General features: G+C 37.6%; 1 protein-coding gene across 2 annotated transcripts in view; it reads left to right on the top strand.

Moving 5' to 3' along the window:
* The window catches only part of ATG7 (autophagy related 7), a 241,679-nt gene that overhangs the window by 161,082 nt on the left and 53,032 nt on the right, over positions 1-27,565 (top strand). The window contains exon 19 of one of the 2 annotated variants that reach the window (XM_074198553.1): positions 236-8,759. The exons of the other annotated variant lie outside the window; for it this stretch is intronic. Coding sequence (XP_074054654.1) covers positions 236-247 — 12 coding nt within the window. The 3' untranslated portion in view covers positions 248-8,759. Of the gene's footprint in view, positions 1-235; positions 8,760-27,565 lie in introns of those variants that run through there. 2 annotated transcript variants of the gene reach the window in all.

Genomic DNA, 27,565 nt, shown 5'->3' with positions numbered 1-27,565 from the left:
GACCTTGGGCAAAGTTTTCTCATATACAAAATGAAGAAGGGGTTAGACTAGGTAATAGCTAGTATTTGTACAGATAGTGGTATACAAACATCTCTTGTTATTTTCCCAATAACCCTGTGAGATAGGTGCTATTACTCCCTTTCTGTGGATGAGGAAACTCTTGGAGAGGTTAAGTGATTTGCCCAGGGTCACATAGCTAGTAAGTATCTGAGCTGGATTTTAACTCATCTTCCAGATACAGGTCTAGAAGTCTTTCTGCCGCTCCACCCAGCTCCATGATTAGATGATTGCTTCCAGCTGCAAATCTTCAAAGGCAGTCATTTCAGGTCAGAAGAACAATATAATAATAAAGACTTGAGAAAGCAGGGGAGAAACCATGGCATGCCTTGGATGAACCTGAAAGTCATACAACATGGTGAGACACTCTACTTAGAAAGCATTGGAGAGGGGAGGCAGCTAGGTGGTACAGTGCATAGAGCACCTGCCCTGGAGTCAGGAGGACCTGAGTTCAAATCTGGATTCAGACAATAATTACCTAGCTGTGTGACTTTGGGCAAGTCACTTAACCTCCCATTTCCTTGCAAAAATAAACAAAAAAAGTATTGGGGAGGGAAAGAGTAAAGAAAAATGTTCTACTTCATAGACTCTGTGGCCCTGTTCATTCTTATAAGCTTCTGCCTCCTGGTAGAGGGAAGGCACTGTAAAATAATGTCATGCAATATCACTTGAGTTCTATTAACATTCTCAGTGAGTAAAGAATCAGATGAAATTGGCTTCATCTGCAAGGAATTTCAGGCTTTTAAATAATTCTTAAAGCAAATGTTTAAAGGTTGACATCAACCTATACATCACTTTAATTTTTCCTGTAGAAGTTTCTGCACTTCCATTTTTTCTAATCTTGGGTTTGAAGATCATTTCTCTGACCTTATATTCTTTCTCCCCTAAGACTAGATAGACACTTTGCTTCTTAATATTTTTCCTCTTTGCCTTCTCCCAGGTGGCTCAGCACTAGGATTCAAATATAGTCAATAGCTAATAGCCAAGCTGTGTCCTAAGGATTTATTTTATGATAATAATTATCCACAAATACGTTTATTTCAATCCCCTGTGAAGTGGGGGTTTTGTTGCCCATTTCTTTGCCCATTCTCACAGATAAGGAAATGAAAGTTCAAGTGGTTTGATGACAATCATTTAATAAGTATGGAAATTAGGTCAGCTTCATGAAAAGGAAGGTCATTGGTTTGCAAATATTATCACTTACGTGAACTCACAAACTGCATTTCGCACAAAAAGGGTTTGACATTCCCATAGCCAAATCAAACAGGATATAGCATTCTGTCCAAGTCTCTCCCCTGCACTGCCTCTCCTTCTGGCCAATGCTTTTAGGTCACGTCCTGATCTACGAGCTCAGCTAGTCACCAACTTGGATGGTTTGGGGTGGAAGGTGAAGATTTGTTTTCTGTAAACTTGAAGAGGAAATCATCAGCAAGTTTGAGAGCAGTGGGAAAATATTGACTCCTGTTTTTGCTTTCCCAAAGCACACAAAGCACAGCCCAGAACTGGTTTTCTAAAATGAATTGGAGACCTGGGTATTCTTCTTTGGAAAACTTGGGTGCTACTTTGGTCTTTCCTATACATTGGCTTCCAAAAGCTGCTTAGGGCATTTTCATTTATCAGGAGCTGGTGTGACACTTGAAGGTTTACAATAGTGCTTTCTTTACAACTCCATTAGATAAGCAGCAGAAGTATTCAGTGGGTCACTATTGTTCAGCTATGACCCAATTGGGGATTTTCTTAGCAAAGACACTGGAGTAGTTTTGCCATTACCATCTCCAGCTCATTTTACAGCTGAAGAAACTGAGGCAAACAGGATTGAGTGATTTTTTTCCCATGGTCCCACAGCTAGGAAATGTTTGAAGCTGAATTTGAACTCAAAGCAGATGAGTTTGTAAGTTGTTGTGGTCTATTGTATTTTGGTCCTTGGGTTATTTCTGTATGTGGCCACATGGACCATCGTAGCTTGATTGGTTCTTGTCCTTAGTTATTGAAGAAGACCAAAACAATATCACTATGTTTGAAACAAATTACAATGGGTCAGACTGTGGCTGATCAGACCAATACAAAGTCGGAATGCTCTACCACAAGTCCAGCACAAATGGTCCATATGAATATCTGAACAGATAGTCCATATGAATACGCATGTCACCAATGCTGTCCAAAGATTTTCTTGGAAAATGAAAAAGGAATGGTTTGGCATCTCCTCCAGTTGGGTAAAGCAAATAGATTAAGTGACTTGCACAAGGTCACACTGCTAGGAAGTGTTTGAAGCTGAATTTGAATTCAGATCTTCCTGACTGCAGGTTCAGTGCTTTATCCACCACTCACCTTAGCTGCCTCCTGCTGGTAAAGAACTCAGAGCCAAAATTGGAACCAGTAGTTCCCAACCCTAAGGCCCATGTTTTCTGCCTCATTGTACCCAGTATCATGCTATTTGGATTGGCATATCAAGAGGGTTTGATGGACAGTGACAGGCTTCCTTCCCCTCTGACTCTGCCACATCCATTTCCTCTCAAGTAGCCAAGAAAGACCCCCAGAATAATTTTTGGATTTAAAAGAAAACAAGACAAAATTCAGCAACAGCGAAAAAAGACAAAAACCTTAGCATATTTTCTCCCATCTTCTTTGGCTTGTAGTTTCCATTTCACATGTTATAAATACTTTCTAGTTTTAAGAAATCTTTTTATTTTTATAAAAGTTTAGAAGTAGTTTTTTCCATATTTCTTCCCCTGTCATTTTTAAATTTGCATATGTATGGTTTGAAGATATTATATGAAATTGTTTTCTCTTGAGATGCCAAAGTCACAAGACTAGTTGCTTAATTTTTATTTAAAATTTGATTTGTGTACTGTTGTCATGGAAGGGCTTTCATCTCTGCTTCCCAGAAGTCTGAACTGACCCCAATATCTGCTGTATCTGATCAGTCACAGTAATGATACCTTACAAAAGTCCAAAACAGTTTCCCATTAGGGGCAGCTAGGTGGTGCAGTGGATAGAGCACTGGCCCTGGAGTCAGGAGTACCTGAGTTCAAATCCAGATTCAGACACTTAATAATTACCTAGCTGTGTGGCCTTGGGCAAGCCACTTAATCCCATTGCCTTGCAAAAAAAAAAAAAAAACTAAAAAAAAAAGACAACTTGAGATGAATTATTAAAACCTCAGCTTTAGTGGTGTGTTTCAGTGCACATAGATGTACTGTGTCTGGTAGATGGTTTCCTTCATTGTTAGCACCTCTCATTCTTCTAAGAAGCAGACAACATTTCTGAGTTCTGGAGTTGGAGTAAAAGCCTTGGGTTGAGATTGTAGCTCTGAGTATTAGGGGTTGGGTCATTTTGGATCAGTCACACAAACTCCTCTGAACCTCTGGTCCACCATAGTTACAGTGGAGGTAGTGTGACCTTCCTTACAGTTGTGAGCAAGATGTTTTCTAAATCTCAAAGCACTGTGGGAAGGTGAGCGATTATTTTTTTCTTTCCAAGACCTATCCTTAGTTGTTAAGCCATGATCTTCAGGCACAATTTCCTGACAAACTGAGTTCAGTTTAACCCCATTAAAGAGAATCTCTTTATTAGCAATTATCAAAATTTATAATTGAAGTAGCATTCTTTTTTGCTATGGCTTATGATTCCAGCACAGATACATGGTGCAGTAGCCATTTATCCATCAAGACTTTAGACCTACTCTATATAAGATATCTATCATTTTAGTCTTTCCTTTAGATAACTGTATTTTGGAGTGAGATAATTTAACCCATGATACTATTGCTTCCTCTGACTTAACATCTCTTTCCTTCTGGCTATCCTTCATATTACTATTAGATATAGCTTTCTAAAGTCCTAATGGCATCATGTCATTTTTCTGCTCCATATTATCCCAAAGTACCCCCAGAATTAGGCTCAAACTTCCTCATTTGAAGCCCTTATTAATCTTGTACCTAATTTTAGGAACAGAGCCTACACTTGGAGTCATATGATTAAGATTCCAGCTTTTAATACTTAAGGGCCAGAACTCAAATCCCACCTCTGATCTCTGACCCTTATAATTCTATTCATGTAACTTTGAGAAGGTCATTTAAGATCCCTGAACCTTAATTTTCTCATTTAAGAAATGAGGCCATTGAGCCAGATAGTCTTTTTAGTTTAAATCTATAATTTTGTGACCTCAATCCAAAAGTGTCAATAATACCAATACTTACAGTTTTAAAACATACAAATTTTGTACCAGATACTAAACAATTTTAATATATCAGATTATCAAAGTAATATTTCATAGAATTAATGAAATAATAAGAATAAAATTTGGAATATTTTAGAAAAGTAATGAAAAATGATAAGGATGAAAGAGAGCACTTTTAGACCTAAGATTTTTTTATTAAGTAGCTGCAAACAAAACCATCTGATATTGGTTAAAAAATAGAAAGGTAGATAAATGAAACCAATTAGACGAGGGGAAGAGATGTATTCATAGTCAAAAGAAGAGAAAAAAATTACAAATGATAAAGTAGATAACTTTGGTTACTTGAAACTGAAAAGCTTCTGCACAAACCAAATTTTTGTATCTAGAAGAAGAAACAAAGTGATCCAAAAGGGGGGAAAAAACTTCTTCGTGTCAAATTTCTCAGATAAGGATTTGATATCCAAGATACATAAACTATTAATAGATACACACTCACATATACACATCTATTGTGGTCAAAAGATAATGAACAGTTCTCAAAAGAAAAATCTCAGACTATACCAAAAATCTGAAAGAATGCTCCCTAATAATTAGACACAGACAAACCAAAACTGTCTTGAGGTTTCACCTCATATCCTGCAAAATTGGTTAAGATGAGAAAAGAAGAGAATAATTGTTGTAGGAGTTGTAGGAAGACAAACACACCAGAATATTGTTATGGAAGCTATGAATCAGTTCAATCATTCTGGAAAGAAATTTGTAGTTATGGTAAATAAAAATAATTAAAATGTCCATGCTCTTTGCCCCAGAGATTCCATTTAGGTTTATAACCTAAGGAGACCATTGAGAAGAAGAAAGTCACCATAGGTACCAAAATATTTGTTGCAGCACTTTTTGGGATAGAATTAGAAACAAAGTAGATGCTCATTGATTGTAAAATGATCAAGTTGATGGAATATAATATTATTGTGCTGTAAGAAATGATAACTATTGTGAATCCAGAGAATTTACATAAATTGATGCAAGGTGAAGTAAGTAGAACCAGAAAAACACTCTATGTAATGACTAAAACAAAGTAAATGGAAAAAATAACCACTAAAAAAATAAAAAATGAATATTGCAAAATTATAAAGAGCAAGCAAGATCTTGAAAGAAGAAATGTGAGACTATGTGGAGGTGAGAGGTTCATATTTTTAGACTTTTCAAATGTAGTGATTGGTTATATTGACTCCTCCCCCCCCCCCTTTTTTCTTTTTGTCTTAAAAATTTGTTATATGAGAAGGCTCTCTGAGAGGGTGTTGGACTGAATAGTCTCTTAGTCTTCTTGCAGATCTAAATCCTGTATTCCTATGTTTTTATGTTCCCATCCATCTGCGCCCTATAAACATCCCTAGCAACAGCTATGCCATTCTGATTAGCCTTGCTAGACTTCATTTTTCTCACCTATGAAGTGAAGAGCTTGAATTATAATCTGTCATTCTTTTTTTTTTAAGGTTTTTGCAAGGCAAATGGGGTTAAGTGGCTTGCCCAAGGCCACACAGCTAGGTCATTATTAAGTGTCTGAAACCGGATTTGAACGCAAGTACTCCTGACTCCAGGGCCAGTGCTTTATCCACTGTGCCACCTAGCCGCCCCATCTCTGTCATTCTTTACTCATACTGTTCTCTTTGCCTTGAAAGCCTGTCTCCTCTTCTGCAAACTTCCATATCTTCCCCAGCCTTTTCTCATCTAATCCTGTCTAAATTGTGCTCTTCCTTTCTAGTACTGCTTTAGGGATTATCTATAGTATTATAGATTTTACTATTCTATCCTTTCTTACCTTTTTGTTAATTTATTCATCAAACATTTATTTCGTGACTACTCTGTAGATAGTGTGATACTTTGTGTAAGTCTCCCCAAGTAGAATGGAATCCACATAAATTTCAAAGTCATCCTGTTATTTCCAAGTTCAAATATAAATTTTTTTTTGTTTGGTATTCTCATCCTTTTGTAGTCTTACTTCAGCTTATCCATCCAACTTACTATATATTACTCCCTTTCATTCACTCTTTGGTTTAACCAAACTAGTCTTGCTTCATTTCTCATCTCTGGTCCTTTATGCAAACTGTCCCCTCACACCTCCTTGCCCCTGCCTCATAGTTTCCTTCAGAGTCCAGCTAAGGTGCCACCTTTTTCTGAAAGCCTTTCCTGATCCTTCCAGCTGCTGATGCCTCCTCCCCAAAATTCCTTTCTATATTTATTTTGAATATTTTTTACAGATACTAAAAATGTGAATGTGTGGTTCCCCCAGCACAATGAAAACTCCTTGAAGAGCAGTCCTGTTTCATTTTTTGTCTTTATAGTTCTTTGCAGTTCTAACACCTAGCGAGTAGTAAATAATTATTAATTGATCCATCCTATCAGGGCATTGCCCACGTTTTACATTTCATTCCAACTTCCCTTCAGCACCTAGGACAGTGCATTGCCCCCTCTATAGCTGCATATTGAATAACTGAGCCGCCTAATTATTGATGGTAGTATTGAAGCTTGTTGGAACCTCTTATTTTCCATAGGTACATGTTGATCAATGTCACTAGACTCCTGATCCTTTCTATGTGGATATTCTTTTCTCCAGTGCAAATTGCAACCCACCTGTGCCTTGTCACTCATGTTGCTGTATAAATCCTCTCTAGAGGACTGTTTCCCCCAAGCGCCATCAGTCTTCTTCTAGGTCCTTTAATATTTGTGGATAGAAGTGTAACACCTAGATTGTTTGTCTCTTTTCCTTTTTGCTACCTTATCCCTCCCCCCCCCCTTCTTTTTTTTCTGGTTGTAGATGTCCTTGACATCTGTTACGTAATTTCTTTTGCACAAGTCATCATTGTAGAAGCCAACTTACCCCCACTGGATTCAGATAGATCATTAACCAGATTAGGTTGCTCTCCATCACTGGAACAGTCCCAACAGAGGCAGGGTAGCCTTCCATTGGGGATGTTGTAAGAGGATTTCGAAATTAAGTAGTGAGTTGAACTAAATGACTTCTGAGGTCCCTTCCAACATGAGATTCTGTGGTTCTAGATCAGGCCTATTTGTAAAAATTGAATATAATAGTTTATATACTACAGTTAGAAGTTAAACATCTTTTAATAATGTCTACCTCCAACATAAATACATACATATATATGTATGTGTATATATATATATATATATATATATATATATAATAAGAGAGAGAAATAAATAAAAAGGAGTGGGAGGAGAGAGGAGGAGAAGAGAAAGGGTGGACTTCAAATACCATGTCCTGAGTTCAGTTTCACAATTATGCTATAATTGAGTAAATTAAATCAGATGCCTCAAGGGTACTACTTAGGAAATCCCCTCTCCCATGTCTTGTTTGTGGCACTCTCCCTTAAATACTCCCTGCCTCTGCCATTAATCTTTTCAAGCCCCAGCGGCCGTCTTGTGCATTCATAATGTTCCCTGCCATGACAGCCCCTTGCACGTAGCACCACTTTGGCATCAGCTCCCGGGGGAGTTTATGAGAGTGTTTTCAAAGTTATGTTGACTACAGTGGGCATGTGGGATGGCCCACAGAGGAGAAAGAGGAGTAGGTTTCCTGTTTTCACTATGACTCAGACCTCAGGGAGAGATTTTCTTTGGAAGAGCCTTGATAAATAGCTTGTTTACCTTTGCACCGGAAAGAATCACCTACTGCCTCTCTACCACTTCCCACCACCCCTGGCTAAAGTTGGAGTCAGGAAATAAGACTTCTGAGTCATCTAGTGCTTTCTGTGTTGTACAAATAGCCAGGCTGGTGAAATAGGTGATGGTCTATGTGGTCTAATTTGAGGGGCCCCAGGAAGATCTAGAAATAGTGTCCCCACTTCCCATTACAGTTTATGAAATTCAACCATTAGAGTTTCATTACTTAGAATTCATTCCTTTCTAGTGGGTTCTGTTTTAAAAATGCAGGTACTCTTAGGCAGGCTAACAAATTCACCCTAAATAAAGAATTCATGATTCATCATAAACTCCATGAATGCTAGAACTGGAAATAGTCTTATAAGTGGTTTAGTTCAATCCCCTCATTTTGGGGGAGTTTTTGGTAGACATTCAGTGACCTGCCCAAGGTTGCATAGATGGTTAATGTAACTCTCTTGAAATGTGGACAGGGCTTTTTGTACTCATGACCTGACTGTTTTCTAGTAAGAATCTCCAGAAGCATCTTGAAGTATAATGAACATAGATTTGGTAGGAGAAAATGAGTCAGAAAAGGGAGAGGAGGTACAATTATTCTTAAAACTCATCTTGCTTTTAGAATTTTGCCCCAGGCAAAAAAAAAACCAAGACAGTTCCAAAGGACTCATGATGAGAAATGCTTTCTACCGCCTCAGGAAGAACCTATGCATTCTAGAGTACAGCCCGAAGCAGGCTTTTTTCACCTTTTTTTTTTTCTTGGTTTTGTGTAATGCATTTTCTTATTGCAACATGGCTAATATGGAAATATGTTTTGCATGATTTCATATGTATAATCAGTATCATACTGCTTGCCTTTTAGAGGAGTGGGAGGGAGGGAGAAAATATGGAACTCAATTTTTTAAATGAATTAAATGTATTTTTAATTTTAATTTGGGAAGTTTTTAATTGGGAAATACTTAACAAAATTAATAAGAATATGTTTTTATAAAAATAAAGACAATTTGTCCCAGGCCATTTTCCAGATGAGGAAAATGGATTCCAGAAAAGTGATGAGGGCCCAGAGTCCCAACAGAGAATCTACAGTAGGGCCTCTGCTAGGACCTTTTTATCCTGATTTTTGGTCTTCTTTTTGTTGCTTTTGTTTTCCATCACACCTTCTTGCCTTTCATCTGTCTAGGTTCTTCTCTACTGTGTAGACATAGCCCATTCATTCAGATGTCTCTCACAGTATCTGCTGTAAGCTATTTAATAGTTGTTCAGTAAAAGTTGTTTGAAAGAACATACACAAATCCCAAGTTCCCTCAACTAGCAACAAGAAAGAAACAAAAATGGTCTCTAAGATACTAAGATAGATGTAACAAAATCATCATCTTCAAGACAGATGCACTAAATCTACTTTACTCATAAAACAGCCTTTTTTGCTCTTGGTCTAATTACTCTTATTTTACATAGTTTTAATAAACTAGGGTAATTGTTTCCTGTACTCCAAAAACTTAAGAATGTTGCTAGACAGTCACACCAACATCAACATGTAGTGCCTACCTTTAGCAAGGTACAAAAGACTAGAGAACCATTTAAAAAGCAGACTCAGGGGGCAGCTAGGTGGTGCAATGGATAGAGCAACAATCCTGAGTCAGGAAGATCAGAGTTCAAATCCAGCCTCAGACACTTAATAATTACCTAGCTTTGTGACCTTGGGCAAGTCACTTAACCCTATTGCCTTGCAAAAACAAAAAGCAAACAAACAAAAAAAACAGACTCAGAAATCAAAATAAAGCACAGCAAGTTAGATCATTCATTTATTCATGGAAGTAAAAAACTTAGCACACACCTCAGTAGACCGTTTGAACATCTTTGTATTAGACCCTCCCTATATAGTAATTAATGCTTACTGTGATAACTATGATTCATTTAATTAAATTTAGTATTCTATGTTTAAGAGGGTAGAGAATGAGAAATGTATACACATATAAGTCAATACAGAATATACACGAGGGAATTTCAAGGGAGCAGCTGGGGTATCAGGATGGGTTTCATGTAGGAAGTGGTATGTCTAAAGAATAAGTGGGTGAATTTGACTGGAATTCAGAATGTATGAAATAAGTCTAGAAAGGCTTCTCAGAAGGTTTTAAATGCCAAACTGGGGGTAAGAGGGGTAGCAATAGGAAGTCACTAGAGCTATTGAAGAGGTCAAAGACTTGGTCATAACTGTGATTAAGGAATGTCTCTTTGGTAGCCATATAGAGGATGGATTGAAGTCTTGAAATCCAGGAAAGAAGAAAGGAAAGGAAAGGAAGAGATGGGAAGGAAGGGTTTGAACTAGGCTGTAGCTGTGTGAGTGGGGAGAAGAATACAAATGGGAGAAATGTTCACATCTGGAAGTGAAAGGAGCTTTAGAAGTCATTGAATTCAACTCTTTATTTTACAGATGAGGGTGGGGCAGCTAGGTGGCATAGTGGATAAAGCACCGGCCCTGGAGTCAGGAGTACCTGGGTTCAAATCCGGTCTCAGATACTTAATAATTACCTAGCTGTGTGGCATTGGGCAAGCCGCTTAACCCCATTTGCCTTGCAAAAACCTAAAAAAAAAAATTATTTTACAGATGAGGAAACTAATGCCCAGGGAAACTGAGTGATTTCCTTGGAATAATATAGATCATTAGTGGGAGATTTAAGATTGAAACTCCAGATCTTAGATTCCCAATATTTACAATTTGGCATCTTGACTGAACATTGGGGATGAGGGGAGCCAGGAGTCAAGAAAGATACTGAGGTTGTGAATCTAGGTGACTAGAAAGAGAGGTTACCTCCAACAGGATTTGTTGAGTATTAACTAGATTTGATCATCTTAGTCCTGTGTAGAATTTATTATAAATGAAATTGAAATTCTATTTCCTATATTGAATTGCTCCTTAGTGTAACTGAGGTAAGGACTGGGGAGGAGGGAAAAGGGCACACACTCAGAAAATGTTAGAGTTGGAAGAAAACTAAGAATTTAATAATCTCAGAAGGAATCTTTAAAAATTTTTTTTTTATTTATTTAAGGCAATAGAGTTAAATGATTTGCACAAGGTCACACAGCTAGGCAGCTATTAAGTGTTTTTGAGGCTGGAATTGAACCCAGGTACTCCTGACTTAAGGGCTGGTGCTCTACCCATTGTGCCACCTTGCTGCCCCTTACCTGGAAGGAATCTTACAGAAAATAGAATGTCAGTAGAAGAAAGTACCTTAGAATTTGTAATGTCAGCTGGAAGGAGCCTGGAGATCAGATGATCTGGTCTAAGCCTTCATTTTACAATGGAGAAAAGTAGAACCCCAAAGATAATGTAACTTGCATCCAAAGTCACTTGTCCAGTCAAGTCTCCTAACCCTGAACTATGTAAAAAATACCTAATAAAATGTTGAACATAAATTTACAAAGCAGTTACAACTGTAGCTGCAGGAATGACTTGAAGGCCACACAAATTCTTAGCATCAGTGTAGAATTTATAAGAGACTTTAGAAATGATTTCTTCCAAGCCCTCATTTTTGTTTTTTAATCAGAGATATTAAAAGTTACTCTCCTAAGCTCATCCATAGAAAATGGTATGGCTAGAATATGAATTTGATCCTCTGGTCAGAGAGAAGTTGTATGTTATTTCTATGGCACCAAGGTAATTAAATAGAATTTTGAAGTCTGGAAAGCTATGAAGAAATTCTTATTTTTATTGGCTCTGTAATAAGAAAACACACTGATTTAAAGCATTTGTCTGATGAAACAGTGCAACAAAGAAACAATAAAATATTTACATAAGATATTTTCTAACTCTTGAGTCCTTCAGTGTGGCTATGATTCCTTCTCCTTTGTGCCACCAAAGAAATGTGCTCTTTCTATAAATACCTTTTGGCAGAAGAGCACTGAAATGAAGTTTCAACTTTAGTTCATTGTGCTATACCAGGCAAGAAGGCATGGAAGGCTGTTTACACTGATGTATTGGCTTTCTCTTGGCCAGGGGCCTGGAGCAGGCCTTTTACTTTTTCTGAGGAATGGCTTGAGTATGAGTACTACATTATAATGGTCTTAAACCCCAGAGACCTGGGCTATCATCCCAACTGTACTACTAGACTCTTAATGTAATCTTAGACAAAACACTCTCATCTTTGGACACATCTCTGTTTTCTTATATATAAAAATGAAGGATTTGGACTAGGTGGTCCATAAGATCTTTTATTACTCTTGAGAATCTATCATTTTATTTTTTCATGTAAATATGCATGTATACATGTAACAGATGAGGCCTCTGGGTTCACTGCCCAATCCCCCTTCTTACTGGGTCCCCAGAAGGAGGCTATTTTTGCCTTCAAAGTTCTAGAAGTAACCCTTAAGGGTAGGAGAATTTGTCTCTAGTAATAGACTCCACTGGTATCTTTCTCCCCCATTATCAGTTAATAACAATTAGCCAGATAGACTAAATTAGCTTTAAGAAAAAGATATTTGCTATGCAACATAATATGAGCATTTGGTATGAAACATCCCTTCCCCTAACTAGGAGCACTCTCAAAAGTATATTCAGAATCAAAGGGGAAAGTTGGCTTAGGCTTAAAATAAATGTGGCAAAGGGGGTAACTAGGAGCTCCTGCAAGTTCTTTTGTTGAAAATAATTTCTCCCTTTAACTGGACCCTCAGTAGTCCACATTGGTAGTTTTCCGCTAGTTTCTTTATAGAGTCCAAAAGGGAAGGCCAAAATCTTCTGCCTTTTCAAAGTTTACAGGGTCATTTTCAAAGTTCACAGAGGGGGAACAGAGGGTCACACACACAATCCCCCTCCAAGCAATTTTTTTCTTAAGGACTTGATTGAAATTCCATCTACCATTGTGCTGGCCTATATTCAAATACCTAGGTTCCAAACTGGCTTACTGTTTTATCCAAAACCCACAGGGTATGACTGAGTCTTTTCAGCTAATCTCAACACACTTCATCTTTAGCATCATTTCATTTCTTCTAATGCTTTTCACTCTTTCCTAATTGATTAAAGACTTTTTCAAACTTAGTTTGACATCTTTAATTTATTTCAAGAGGTTTTCTCAACAGTAATTACTATAAGTGGGGTACAGTGTTGAAAGATTTGATCCTCATAATTACATTTATAAATAAAACAGAGAACCCTAATAGGTAGAGATAGTACCCCACTATAAGACAATTGAAAGAACTAGGAGGAATTTTAGGTCTTAGTTCTCATTGCATTTCAATGGATTATGCTAGAGATTTTAGGTAACCATTTTAGGGTCTTTTCTCATTTCTTACATAGCTCTTTGTGTTACTGGATTATTAGTACATTGAATGAATTGCTCAGTCTCTTTCTGTTTCAGTAGTATGGCTATTGATAAAAACTGCTCATTAAAGAGCAGCATATTGCTTTATTAGTCTCATTAGACCTTATGGAGTTCCACTGGACAATGTTCATTATGGTGAGAACCATGGACACTTTTCTGTTCCAGACTTGTGGCCCTGGGTCACCAGATCCAGATGATGTTGCTTTGGAGAGATGAGCAGATACTTTGAAATCTCTCAGGCTAACATAGAGCAATGGGAAATCCAGGAGGATAACAAAAAACAGAGCTTACTCTGTCAAGATTCAATAGAAAATAGTAGAGTGAGCATCCAAAGGGCAGGCTTAGTTATTTATTCTTTTTCTGTTTCTATTCATTTTGTTATCCTGGGATCAAACCACAAATAAATAGCAACAGCCACATTTTCTGTACCCATAAGGTTGTGTCTTTAGTGATATCAAAACAGAGGAAAATGGGAAACTGGAGCACAATATGAGGATAATCAAATATCCTCCCCTGTACTGGCCTTTGTTCTTTTTGTGGCAAAAGAAAGGACTTTTTTTTTAAATTAAAGATTTTATTTAGAGTTTTACAATTTTCCCCCCAATCTTACTTCCTTCTCCCCATCCCCCCCACAGAAAGCAATTTGCCAGTCTTTACATTGTTTCCATGTTGTACATTGATCCAAATTGAGTGTGATGAGAGAGAAATCATATCCTTAAGGAAGAAACATAAAGTATAAGAGATAGCAAGCTCAAACAATAAGATAGCAGGGTTTTTTCCTAAATTAAAGGGAATAGTCCTTGAACTTTGTTCAAACTCCACGGTTCTTTAACTGGATACAGATGGTATTCTCCAGTGCAGACAGCCCCAAATTGTTCCCGATTGTTACACTGATGGAATGAACAAGTCCATCAAGGTTGCTCATCGCCCCCATGTTGCTGTTAGGGTGTACAGTGTTTTTCTGGTTCTGCTCATCTCACTCAGCATCAGTTCATGCAAATCCCTCCAGGCTTCCCTGAATTCCCATCCCTCCTGGTTTCTAATAGAACATAGTGTTCCATGACATACCACAGTTTGCTAAGCCATTCCCCAATTGAAAGACATTTACTTGATTTCCAATGAAAAGAAAGGACTTTGAGAGAGACATATAAAGCAGTGCAATTAAGAGCCATCTCAGCTATGTCTGGACTTTCAAGTTGGATTGTCCTGGTATTGCAGATACTTGAAAAGCCATTATAAAAAGATTTTATGTATGAACTGCAGTGTTTCAATTGAACAGACATATAAAGTACCTACTATGTGCTAAGTACTAGACCTTCAGGCAAAAGCAGCCTCATTTAGTTTGCATTCTATTATTGGAAGGAAATAATTCCATACACAAAAAGAATATGAGGAAAATATGGATGAACACAGCAACAACATGGGGGTGGGGGGAGGAGTAACAGCATTGATATCCTATGGCACTTGAATTAAATGACACTTGAATTAAACCTTGAAGGATTCTAAGAACTGACTCTAAAGGAGGAGTATATTTCAGGCATGGGGGACAGTCTGCAAATTCACTGAGGTAGGAGATGGGAATTTGAGTTTAAGGAGTGGCCTGGAGGTCAGCTTAGCTATAATATACAGTCTGTGGAGAGTAATATGTAATAAACTACAAATGTAGGCTGGAGCCTCTTTTAAAGCACTCTGAAGTGCTGTAAGTTTTTTTGTTTTATTCTATGGACCAGAGGACCTATTAAAGATGTTGGATCAGGGGAGTAACAATGACCAGACATATGCCCTGCAAAGATGGATTTGGAAACCAGGTGGAGAAGAGATAAAAGATGAAGTATGGTGACAAATTAGACTATTTTATGATACCTCCGATGAGAGATATGAGTAAAGGAGATTTCTAAAGGAGGTAGCTGTGGAAGTAGAAAGACGTGAGAGATGGACAATTAAAATTGATGACATTTAGCAATGAATTAGATATGAATTGTGTGAGTGTTGGAATCCTTCTTTGTGCCATAGAAGACCAGTGTATTGTTCCAAACTTTCTTTTTTTTCTGAGCTCCCCAGTGATCCCCCTACAGTCCTTTTTATCATTCCCTGATTCCTACTTTATTGAGAAAAATAGAAGCCATCACTCTTCCCAAGGAGATCAAACAAAGAGGGAAATGTCCCACATGCAACAAAATATTGAGAACAGCACTTTTTGTGGTAGCAAAGAACCACTGCTAGCAAGGTAGGTGCTTATTGATTGAGGTTGGAGAAAATGGTGGCCTGAGTGGAATATTCTTACAGTGAAAGAACTGATGAATGTGAGAAATTCAGTGATGCCCAAGAAGCCCTGTGTGCAGAATAAAACAAGCAGAACCGTCATTTTTCTCTACTCTGTTTCTTTATTACAAGAAAGAATTTTGGTGAGAAATTTGACTTTGATGTAAAAGGGAAAGTAGCAAAATGAAAGAGAAAATAGAAACTCTGTTGTGAACTCTCTTCTTCAAATCCATCCCTCAAAACCTTAATTCATATCAACCCATCCTCTCCTCCTGAGTGTAAGGAAATGGTAGCCTATCTCTTTGCCAAACCTACACTCAGTCCCATTGAGTTTCTATCTATGTCTATGTATTGATCATTCCCACTCCCATCTTCAACCTTTCCCTATAACTAGCTCTTTCTCTCTCTTGCCTAGAAACATACTTAGATCTATATCAATCTTTTCTTTTTTAAGCCCTCAAAGGGATGGCCGTTTGCATTTTTATGTATATCTGTATCAAATAAGGATATTGCCTATCTGGGATATTTATATAGATGGAACAGTTCTCTAGGTTGTCCATCCAACTGTTCAGTATAGTATGGCCAGTAGGCAGATTTCTTTATCCATTTGTATTTTTCTTATGTGGGTATTTACATGTGAGTGATTATGATGTTTACATTATATTATCATCTAGAAGCAACTGGAGGACTTCACCATCCCAAGGAGGAGGTATTTTTACATTTGGACTACAAGAGACCCAAAAGCTGACAGAAAAAAATAATTCCATCTTGTATTTTGTTTTATTTTTTTTCAGAATATTGCTTGTTTTGGTCTTCAGACGCCTCTGCAAGGTAGATAGAGCAGATATGATTATCCCTATTTTATAGATGAGAAAAGAGAGGCACAGAAAGGTCAAGTAATTGACCTTGGTTATTTGGGCAGAGATAGCATCGTCACAACTGGAAGTCATATCTTCTGGTTCCTCATCTTAATGACTTTTCACTATATCATTCTGCATTCAGTGATTATGAGAGTGGTAAGGAGAGTCACCCCCAGTAGACTACCAGCCCCAGTGGTTGAATTTGTTTCTTTCTGGGAATGTTACCCATGTAAGGTGGATACCACATTTCTTGGATTTCCATCCCTTTCAACTCCTTCAGTCTCCTCTCTTTTCTCATGGTAATAATTTGTCAGCAAAATATTTTTCCTGACTCTTAGATGATAGTGTCCTCTCACCTAAACCCATGGATAGCTTTAAGATCTTTGGGACCACCCTAAAAATCTAGGGCAGGACTACAGAGCCTATCCATACTCACTTTAAGAAGTTTGCTTTCAACTTCAGTTAATGTAGAAGGATCATAGGAGTCCTGGGGGACACTGTACCATTTCAGGTACCCTCTAGAGCTTTTGACTCTTTTGGTGCTAAGGAATTCACAGTAGGATTCTCCTCATTTCCTATATTTAATTCCTGAATTATATTTAACTTGGATGCTGTAATTAAGATTTGAACCAGGGCAGCTAGGTGGCGTAGTGGATAAAGCACCGGCCTTGGAGTCAGGAGTACCTGGGTTCTGGTCTCAGACACTTAATAATTACCTAGCTGTGTGGCCTTGGGCAAGCCACTTAACCCCATTTGCCTTGCAAAAACCTAAAAAAAAACAAACAAACAAGATTTGAACCAGTCAGCAAGAATTTGTTAGGTTCTTGCTCTGTGCCAATCACCATAAATTCAAAGAAAGTCCAAAATATCCACTGTTCCTGTCCTTAAGAAGTTTCCATTCTAGTCGGGAGACAATATGTAAAGAACTGGGAAGATGTAAGGTATATATGGAATAGATGAAAGGTAATTTCTTTTTTTCTTTCTTTCTTTCTTTCTTTCTTTCTTTCTTTCTTTCTTTCTTTCTTTCTTCTGCCTCTCTCTCTCTCTCTCTCTCTCTCTCTCTCTCTCTCTCTCTCTCTCTCTCTCTCTCTCTCTCTCGTCTTTCTTTTGGTGAGTCAATTAGGTGAAGCAACTTGCCCAAGGTCACACAGCTAGTAATTATCAAGTGTGTAATTATTGAGTTTGAACTCAAGTCCTCCAGACTCCCGTGTCAGGACTCTATTTCCTGTACCACTGAGCTGCCCCTGAAAGATAATTTCAAAGGGGTGCCCTGACAACCTGGGAAACTAAAAAAGACTTCTTAAAGAAGATGAAGTTTAAGCTGAGAATGGGAAGAAGCCAAGGAAGCTAAGAGCCCATGATGAGAAGGCAGAATATTCCAAGCACAGAGGACAGCCTGGGGGAAAGCACCAAGTTGGGAAATAGAATGCTCTGTTTGGGAACAGCAAGTTGACCAATTTGTCTGGAACACAGAATATGCAAATAGAAGTAATGTGCCTTAAGTCTGAAAAGGTAGGCCCACTTGTAAAGGGCCTTAAATGCTGAGCTAAGCAGTTTGTATTTTATTTCTCTTAGGAGTGTTTGAGAGTTCCTGAAAATTCACGAGTACAAGAAGAACTTGGTCAGAATTATGCTTTAAGATTATTTTGGCAGCTACATGGAGTGTAGCTCAGAGAGAGAAAACACTGGAAACAGGAATACTGATTACAATAGTCCAGACAAGAGATGGTAGGGACTTGACCTAGGGTGGGGTCTGTGTCTGGGGAAGGTAGGGCACAAGCTATTGAATTCTTAGGGTGAGGGGATAGAGGAACATGACTCAGATTACAAACCTGGATTAATAAAAGGATGGTGGCATCCTTGAAACTAAAGTAAAGAAGTTTGGAAGAGGGTCTCATTTTGAGGAGTAGACAATGTATTAACTACTATGTTCAAAATACTGCCACAGTTGCTAGGGACACAGGGAGAAAAATAAGATTGCCTCTGCTCTTAGATAACTCACATTCTATTGGGACACTGTCCCTTCTAACTAGTTTCACTTTCATATATTATATATATTGGTTAATTGATCATATACTTTTCATTAGGAATTAAAATGTTCTTTTCAACATGATATCTGATATATTTATAAGGGCTTTCGAGTTTGTGAAGTATTTATCCATATATCATTGGAGGGCCACCAAACCTTGTGAGGAAACTACTTCTCTGATTTTTAGTTGAGGAAATAGAGTTTTAAAAGAGACTTAAGGACCTGCCAATGATTTTTAAAACTTTGTGCTAGGAAAAGCAAATTTTGAGACCCTAATATTTCCCATTAGACTATATTGACAATATAATAATGTGTCACCAGGAAAATGTGATTCAATTTATTGTAATTCATTTTAAAACCAACAATTTAGGACTCCATCCTTTCACCTGTACATACAGATTGGATCATGCCAATACCAGCCTCATCCTTTACTTGGGTTAACTGTGAAGTATATTTTAAATATCTGCCTCATAAATCAGAAAGCCAGTGTCACATACTTTAGGGAGATTATGCACAAGGTCTTGTGATTCAGCATAGGGATTTTGATAGTGATCTTGGACTTAGGATAAAAATAGTTTTTACCAGAGGTTATTTTTATAAGTGTGGCTTTCTAAGTTCATTTTCTTGAACTATGACGTTTTACTCTGTGATCCCTTTTTATCCTTCTATTATAAGAATTCTTTTCTCTACTAGACCTATAAAAGACCTTACTCTTCCTCCTTTCCCTTTTCAAACCTGTTCTTTTTTATTTTTATTTTTTTAGACAGGGTTTCCCAATTTCTCCCAGGCTGAAAGTACATCACCCACTCATGGAACCAGCCCTACTGGTAGTGAGCACAGAAACCTTGACTACTCTGGCCACTCTTCAGACCAGTTCACCCCTCCTTAGGCAGCTTGGTGGGTCCCCTGCACCCAGGCTTAGTGCAACTATCTTAAGCTGCATGGATGTGCAGAGATGCTCCAGCCTCATGTGAAGTGATGTTCCAGCCTCAGCATCCTCAGTACCAGGAACCATAGGCATGTGCTGCCATATTTGGCTTTCTCTCCCTTTTCTGAAAATATTTACAAACTGCCACTTCCCCTTCCTTATCTTGTATCAACCAGGGGAATAATACCAGCCACAGCTGGCAGTACTAGTTGAAGAATACCAAGTTCTGTCTTTCCCCTCCTTACCTGGAGAAAAAGGCAAGCCAAGTGCTCAGCATACTGATCATCCTTGTCCTCTCTCTTCAATCTCAGCGAATCTCAGGGTCATCACAATTCAAGGATCTGTGTATCATCATTTTAGAGACTGTTCCAGGACATAGTGGACGAATAGTCTTTGAGAGTTTCTGTGACCAAGAATGCATAACACTGGCTGGTGATAAGCCTTTCTAGCTTGGATTGATATTGAAAACCTTATAGAGGTGGGTATCATAACTGATAGGCTGTGTTCCACTCGCATAAATTTCACTAATAATAGTTTCTTGTTGTTCAATCATATCTGATTCTTAACCCCATTTGGGATTTTCTTGACATAGCTACTCAAGTAGTTTGCCATTTTCCAGTTGAGGAAACTGAGGGTTAAGTGACTTGCACAGGGTCACATGGCTAGCAAGTATCTGATCCTGTATTTGAACTCAGGAATTCCTGACTTCAGACCCATACCCTATCCACTGCACCACCTAGCTGCCCTGAATTCAATAATTAAGATTTACTAGCAATATCATTACTAAGCCTATACCCAAAGTTATCAAAGAAAGAAGAAAAGGTCCTATATCCACAAAGATATTGATATAAACTCATTTTTGTAATGACAAAGAACTAGAAATTAAGGGGGTTATGTATTAATTGGGGAATGGTAAATAAATTATAGTATATGAATATAATGGAATACATAATTTCTGTAAGAAACAATGACTGGAAAAAATGGTTTTAGAGAAATCTGTGATTTGTATGTTGATTAAAGTGAGTAGAACAAGAACAGTTTATTCAAAAAACAAAATTTAAATAGGTCTTCTCAAGACCTTACATTTGAAGCTTACATATACCTATATAAATACCTATAAAACATGTACAAAATGAATACAAGATAATTTGAGGAGAAGAACCAGCAGGTGGGGACAGTGGGATTACGGGAGACTTCATGTTATTGTTCATTTAGTCATGGCCAACTCTTTCATGACACCATGGACCACAGCACAAGCTCTCCTATCCCCCCACTATCTTTCATAGCCTGTCCAAATTCATATTTCTTGGTTCCATGACACTATCTTTCCATGTCGTGTTCTGACTTCCCTTTCTCCTTTTGCCTTCAATCTTTCCCAACATCAGAGTCTTTTCCAATGAGTCCTGTTTTCTCATTTTGTGGCCAAAGTAGTTTAAAGCTTCGGTTTTAGTATTTGACTTTTCAGTGAACTATCTGAATTATTTGAAGTATTGACTTAATTGATCTCCTTGTTGTCCAAGGGACTCTCAAAAGTCAACCCCAACTCTGCAATTTGAAAGTATCAGTTCTGTAGTACTCAACTTCCCTTACAATCCAACTCTCATAGCCATACATTGCTATTGGAAAAACCATAACTTTGTTTATACAGACCTTTGTTGGCAAGGTGATGTCTCTGCTTTTTAGTATGTTGTCCAGATTTACCATGGTTGTACTTCTAAGGGGCAAATATTTTTTAATGTCATGACTTTGAACCCAAGAATATAAAATCAAATTCTGCTTTCATTTCCTCCCCCCCCCCCCCATTTGCCAGGAAGTGATGAGAACTTCACTTGTTGCCTGATCTTAGTTTTGAGGGGGGTTTTTTGGTTAAGTTTCAAATCAGCTTTTATACTCTCCTCTTTTACCTTCTTCAAGAGGTTTCCTAATTCTTCACTTTCTGCCATCAGAGTCTAGACATTTGAGACTGTTACTATTTCTACCTGAATTCTGGATATTTTTTTTTAGGATTTTGCAAGGCAAATGGGGTTAAGTAGCTTGCCCAAGGCCACACAGCTAGGTAATTAAGTGTCTGAGACTGGATTTGAACCCAAGTACTCCTGACTCCAAGGCTGGTGCTCTATCCACTGTGCCACCTAGCCACCCCTGAAGTCTGGATTTTAATTGTCCAGCCTGGTATTTCTTATGATGAATTCTGCATATAAGGTAAACAGATAAAGTTACAATAACTTATATTATAACTCCTTTTTCAATCTTAAACCAATCAGTTGTTCCATATTCAGTTCTAAATGTTGCTTCTTGATCCACACACAGCTTCCTCATAAGACAGGAAAGAGGATCCAATTCCACTGTCTTTTTGAGGACTTGCCACATTTTGTTGTGATCCACATGGTAAAAGGCTTTAGTGTATTCATTGAAGCAGAAAAAGGTGTTTTATGGAACTCCCTTGCTTTCTTCATAATCCATCAAATGTTAGCAATTTGGTCTCTGATTCTTCTGCCTCTTCAAAAACCAGCCTGCTCTTCTAGTAATTCTCAGTTCACATAGTGCTGAAGCCTCATTTACAGAATCTTAAGCATAACCTTCCTGGCATGTGAACTGAGTACAATTATTCCATAATTTGAACATTCTTTGGAATTGTCCTTTAGAATTGGGACAGTGGTCACTGATAAGTTTTCCAAATTTGCTGACATATTGAATTCAGTACTTTAACAGCATCATCTTTTAGGATTTTAAAAATAACACCATCATCTCCATTAGCCTTAAAAATGCTTTCTAAGACCTAATTGACTTCATTCTTCAAGATTTCTGACTTTAGATCAGCAGCCACTCCGTTGTGGTTATCAATAATGATATATTGTGTATTCTTGCCACCTCTTTTTAATTTCTTCCACTTCTCTTAAGTCCCTACCATCTTTCTTTGATGGTGCCTATTTTTGCATTCACTTGATATCTCTAACTTTCTTGGAAAGATCACTTTTCTTTCTCATTCTATTATTTTCTTCTATTTCTTTGTATTGTTCATTAAAAAACTATTTCTCCTTGCTGTTCTCTAGAATTCTGTATTCAGTTGGGTATATTTTTCCCTTTCTCCTTTCTCTTTGACTTTCTTTCTTTCCGCCTTATCAGACAACCATTTTGCTTTTTTGCTCTTATTTTTCTTTGGATTGTGTTTTGCTGCTGCCTCCTGTACAATATTATAAACCTTTGTCCTTAGTTCTTCAGGTACTTCATCTATCTGATCCGATTCATATTCCACTTCATATTCATGAGGGATGTTATATAGTCTGTCCTTCTATACAGTCTGTTGTCTTTCCCTACTTTCTTCAGTTTAGAGTTGAATTTTGCAATAAGAAGCTCATTATCTAAGCCAAAATCAGCTCTAGGTCTTGCTTTAAATGACTGTACAGAGCTTCTCCATCTTTGGCTGTAAAATATATAATAAATCTGATTTCATTATTGTCCATCTGGTGATATCTATGTGTAGAGTCACAAGCAAATTTACTTCTCTTATTGGCCATATTAAAGAAAATGACTCATTCACTGAAGTTTATTGAATATGGAGGGAAGTGACATAGTCATAGCCTTGCTTTAGGGAAATCACTTTGGAGATGGTAAAGACAGGGCAGAGAGGCCAGCGAGAAGGCTATTTCAACAAGAGATAAGAAGAGTCTGAAGTAAGGTGAGGGATGTATGCAGAAGATGTTGTAGAGTTGTAAATAATATATTTACCAACTGATTGGAAATGTGTTACAAGTGAGAATGGGGCAATAAGAATTGCCTGTCATTAAGAACTTAAATATATGCAAGGATGATTATGCTTTCAACAAAAATGGGGAAATTGGGAAGTGGAGTGAGTTGAGAGGAAAAGATGAGTTCTGTTCTGGATATGTTGAGTGTGAGTTCTGTATGACACTTCTAGTTTGAGGTGTCCAGTAAACAGTTGATGCACAAAACTCAAATAGGAATTATATAGATATGAGTATCATCTGCTTCAGTCATAGATCATAAATTTTAGGGCTTGAAAGGGACTGTTCCTTTTGATGGATTCAGAGAGACTATAGAAAGGACCTACAGTTAAGTGATATAGATGATGGAAAATGAATCAGCAAAGAAGGTTGATAAAAAAGCATTTAGACAGATAGGAGAATGAAGAGAGGATAGTAATCAAAAAAACCTTAAAACTAGGTTAACCAGGTCAGGTGATATGGAGGTCAAGAGGAATGAGACCATTAGATTTGGTTGTTGAGGTCAGAAGCCTCAAGTCAGAAGCCAGAACTCAGAAGCCAGAAAGGTTAAATAATATACTCTAAATCACAGACAGTCAGTGATAAATCATTTCTTCAGATACAAGAATATTCCATTACATTCATTTACCATATGTACCATCATTCTCTTATCAGCTTAACTATTTTGTTTTGTTTCCACTTCTTAGCTACCAAAAAAAGTAATGCTACAAATATTTTTGTTTTTTGAGACCTGCATTTCTATCTTGGACTCTTTATGTATGAGTTTGACAGTGACTTCTCTGAGTTAAAGGACAGACATTTTAGTCATTTTCAAATCTTCATTTCAAATTCGTCCTTGGTGATTAGATGAAGTCATTGCTATACTAACAGTATGAGTTCCTACGATACCATTTTTTGTTACATTTGCCCATTTGCTGGGTATGAAGTGAAATATCAGAGATATTTTACTTAGCATTTCTTTAATTATTAGTAATTAAAACAGTTTTTTACTTGGTTGTTAGTTTGCCATTCTTTTGAGAACCATGTGTCCTTTTTGACCACTTGTATTCTTTAGGGAATAGTTCTTGGTCTTATATTTCATTTTCCTTTTTTTCCTAATAATTTTTCATTTCTTAATGTTTTTGGCATTCAACAAATTATGAAAAGAAAATACAGCAGTTCTTAGATTTGAGTATTTGAATTGGTCTTTAGAGGGTAACACCATATTGAATAGTATTCTTTTCAAAACACTACTCACTGCCTCCTGGCACAGCCTATTTATAAGTAAAATTAGCCCAGTTGTTTTCCTGCTTTACATCAACTCTATAAAGGACATTAAGGCTGGAGTTCCCAGAATGCTGAATGGAAAGGCAATCTCAAGATGCATCCCACTTCACCCTGTGACCCCAGTAGGGCCAGCTTGGCACCACAGAGCCAGTTGATAGACTTCAATTTAAAACGGTCATTGAGGACATTGGAGGATGTCAATTCCTCCATAAGAAATTATTATAACAATTCAGACTGGGCTCAAAGCCAGAGAAATGGAGGATTCCATGCTGAAAAAAGTGAGCTCTCCCTCCCCCCCTAGACTTTTCAAGAGAAACATAATTAACTTCAGAGGTGTGCATTTGGAATCCTTTTCCGTGGGTTGCATGTTGGACTTTCGAGTTCCTGAATAGCAGCTCCCAACAAACTCATCATTTCCTGTGCTTGCCTGCAGGAACCCTCTGGGGTTTTCCCAAAAGGCTGAAAATGGTGTTTACCACCCTAAAATGAGAAGGAACAGCCTGTTTCAGAAAATACCACCACCTATTGTTGTAGCTCGTAGCTCTTGTGACTCTCAAGTACTATACTTTGACTGATTCCATTTTGATACTGCCATTTAAACTGCCGTTAGAATGTCCAAAAACTTTGCCAGTGCATAATTATCCTCTCTGGTTTTGAAGGTAGACTCTTGGAAATGCATGTTCTTAGAATGACCAAGCCTTCTAAGGGAACTCTAGCTTTTGACCATGCCTTAAAAATTTCATTTAACAAATCCTTATTGAGCACAGATCATGAGGTGTTCTTACCCCCCTAAAGGGAGTTCACAAAGGGTCTCTCTCTGGGTATTACTTAGGGCCTCTGCTGTAACTCATGTACCTTAACATAACCCTAAATTAATACCTCCATGGCAGAGAAGATGACATTTTCTGGCATTAAAAATATATATTTGGAAAAAGTCATATTAAAATAAATCCTTTGCTGTATTCCACTCTCTTCTCCATCTCTCTCCTCCCAGTATGCCACACTTTAAAAAACTACTCATCTCATCTGCCCTCCTTAAGGTTCTAAGTGGTAGAGACAGACTTTGTCCTATGGGAATCTGCAGTCTAGCTAGTCTAAAAGACCATATTGTTCCTTAACTGTTTAATTGTCCATGGTTAAAGTGCAGTGAGTGGCTCAGAGAATTAGGATGCTGTTGTAGGATGCAGTGAGACAGTCTTATGGAGAAGGTAACACTTGCTGTGGCTTGAGGGTGTGATTGAGTAGACTTGGAAGACATGGAGGGGTTCAGTTTTCTTGTGAGGATCTGGCTCAGGGTCATGATGCAGTGCTAGCAATGGCAGGTATGGCAGTGTGGCAATTTACTGTTGTCATTCTTTTGTTCTTTGCAACCTTAGGCTTTAGTTAGAGCAAAGGTCAAAGTCATAAATTAGCAATCATGATATTTGAGAAGTGGTCCATTTGCATAATGATGGACAAGAATTGCTAAAGTTTGGGAGAAAGGTTGATAAGAATATAGAAAGCATGTCAAAAGTTTGCAAAGATTAGGTTATTTAAAAATTGACTTAAAATCAATTCAATTAACACAGTGACTTGAAAAAATGGAAGAAATATTTTGATTAAGATATAGAAAGGTCTATAGAGACCCAGAGATGCTAGGAAATTTCCAGGTTCTCTTCTAATATATTTTATTCAGCATTTCTGCTTCAGAGATCTGAATTCCACTTTGTCAGGTTTTTCTTGAAAAAACTCTGCACCAATAAGTTGTTAATGTTTAACAGTACACTGGATGCTGAAGCAGTTGTTTAAAAAAAAAACTAAGGAAAACAAGCATTTATTTTAGCTCCTATTTTGTATCAGACCCTGTACCAAGTACTTTATAAATATTACAAGTTACAAATATTATCTCATTTGGACCCCACAACAATACTGAAAGTTTGTGCTATCCTTATCAGCCTAATTTTATGATTTAGGAAACAGAGGCTAAGTGACTTGCCCAGAGTCACACAGCTACTGAGAATCTGAGGATCCACTGTACCACCTGACTGCTTAGGGGAAAAATGGAAATAATACCTTGACTTTTTTTTTAACAATAAACTCCAGTTCATATGTAAAAAGCAATTAATGAGAGAGGCAAGACGGTACAGTAGAAAGAATGCTATATATAGAAGTTATATATTTGCTTCTCCTTATGGCCTTCAAGACCTTGAGCAAGTCACTAAATCTCTCTAGGCCTCAGTTCTTCATCTGGATTATGAGACATCTGGGGGTCCCTTCCAGCTATGAATCTATGATCCTGTGAATCAGTGGTGGAATTTTATTTATTTATTTGTTTACTTATTCATTTTAGGTTTTTTCCAAGGCAATGGGGTTAAGTGGCTTGCCCAAGGCCACACGACTAGGTAATTATTAAGTGTCTGAGGTCAGATTTGAACTCAGGTACTCCTGACTCCAGGACCAGTGGTCTATCCACTGCACCACCTAGTCGCCCCCATTTTATTTTTTTGCTGTCCTTTTTTTCAAATGTTATTTTCTTTTTTTTTTTCCAAATACATGCATGTTTTTGTAAGATTTTTGAGCTTCTCCTTTTTTTCTCTCCCATTCTTCCCCTCCTTCTTCTGCACAATAGTGAGTAATCTATTAGAGATTATACATGTACAAGATGAATGATATTTTAAGTAATAACAACAATAATAATAATAATAAGAGTATATCGTGCTTTACAGTTTATAAAGCATGATACATGTGTGATCTCATTTGATCTTCACAACAATCCTGTGAGAATGGTGCTAGTATTCACATTTTACAGATGGACATTGAGGCTGAAAGAAGTGATTTGCCCATGGTCACACATCTGCTAAGTTGTCTGAAGTAAAATTCACTCAATTTTTCCGAATCCAAGTCCATCACTATCCCCAGTGCTACCCCTGCCTTGTATGTATGTAGATAGGTCATTTTTGATGTTTAGGGATGGTGTGTGACAACTCTCACTGTATGATAGCTGTCTTGAAAGACATAATTTCTTCCCCTACTGTTCCTGAAAGAGAGGCCCTTGGTTCCAAACTGGAGCTTCTTCAGTTTATTGTCAGTTTGGGGACTTTGCTCTATAAGTGCTTTTTTCCCCCTTCTCCTCAGTCTACTCCCCCACCTCCCAGCTAGCTCCCACTCTAACAAGATTGAGGTGTTTCCCCACATTTCTGAATTTCAGTAACTTAATGGCCATTTGGAGCTCTGCTAGTGCCAGGAGCTGAGCCAGCCTGCTATTTAAGTA

Source organism: Macrotis lagotis, chromosome 8, assembly GCF_037893015.1.
Source record: "Macrotis lagotis isolate mMagLag1 chromosome 8, bilby.v1.9.chrom.fasta, whole genome shotgun sequence".
In the NCBI taxonomy this organism is placed as follows: domain Eukaryota; kingdom Metazoa; phylum Chordata; class Mammalia; order Peramelemorphia; family Peramelidae; genus Macrotis; species Macrotis lagotis.
Note: the sequence above shows the minus strand (reverse complement) of the source record. Positions and strands in the feature narration are given on the sequence as shown.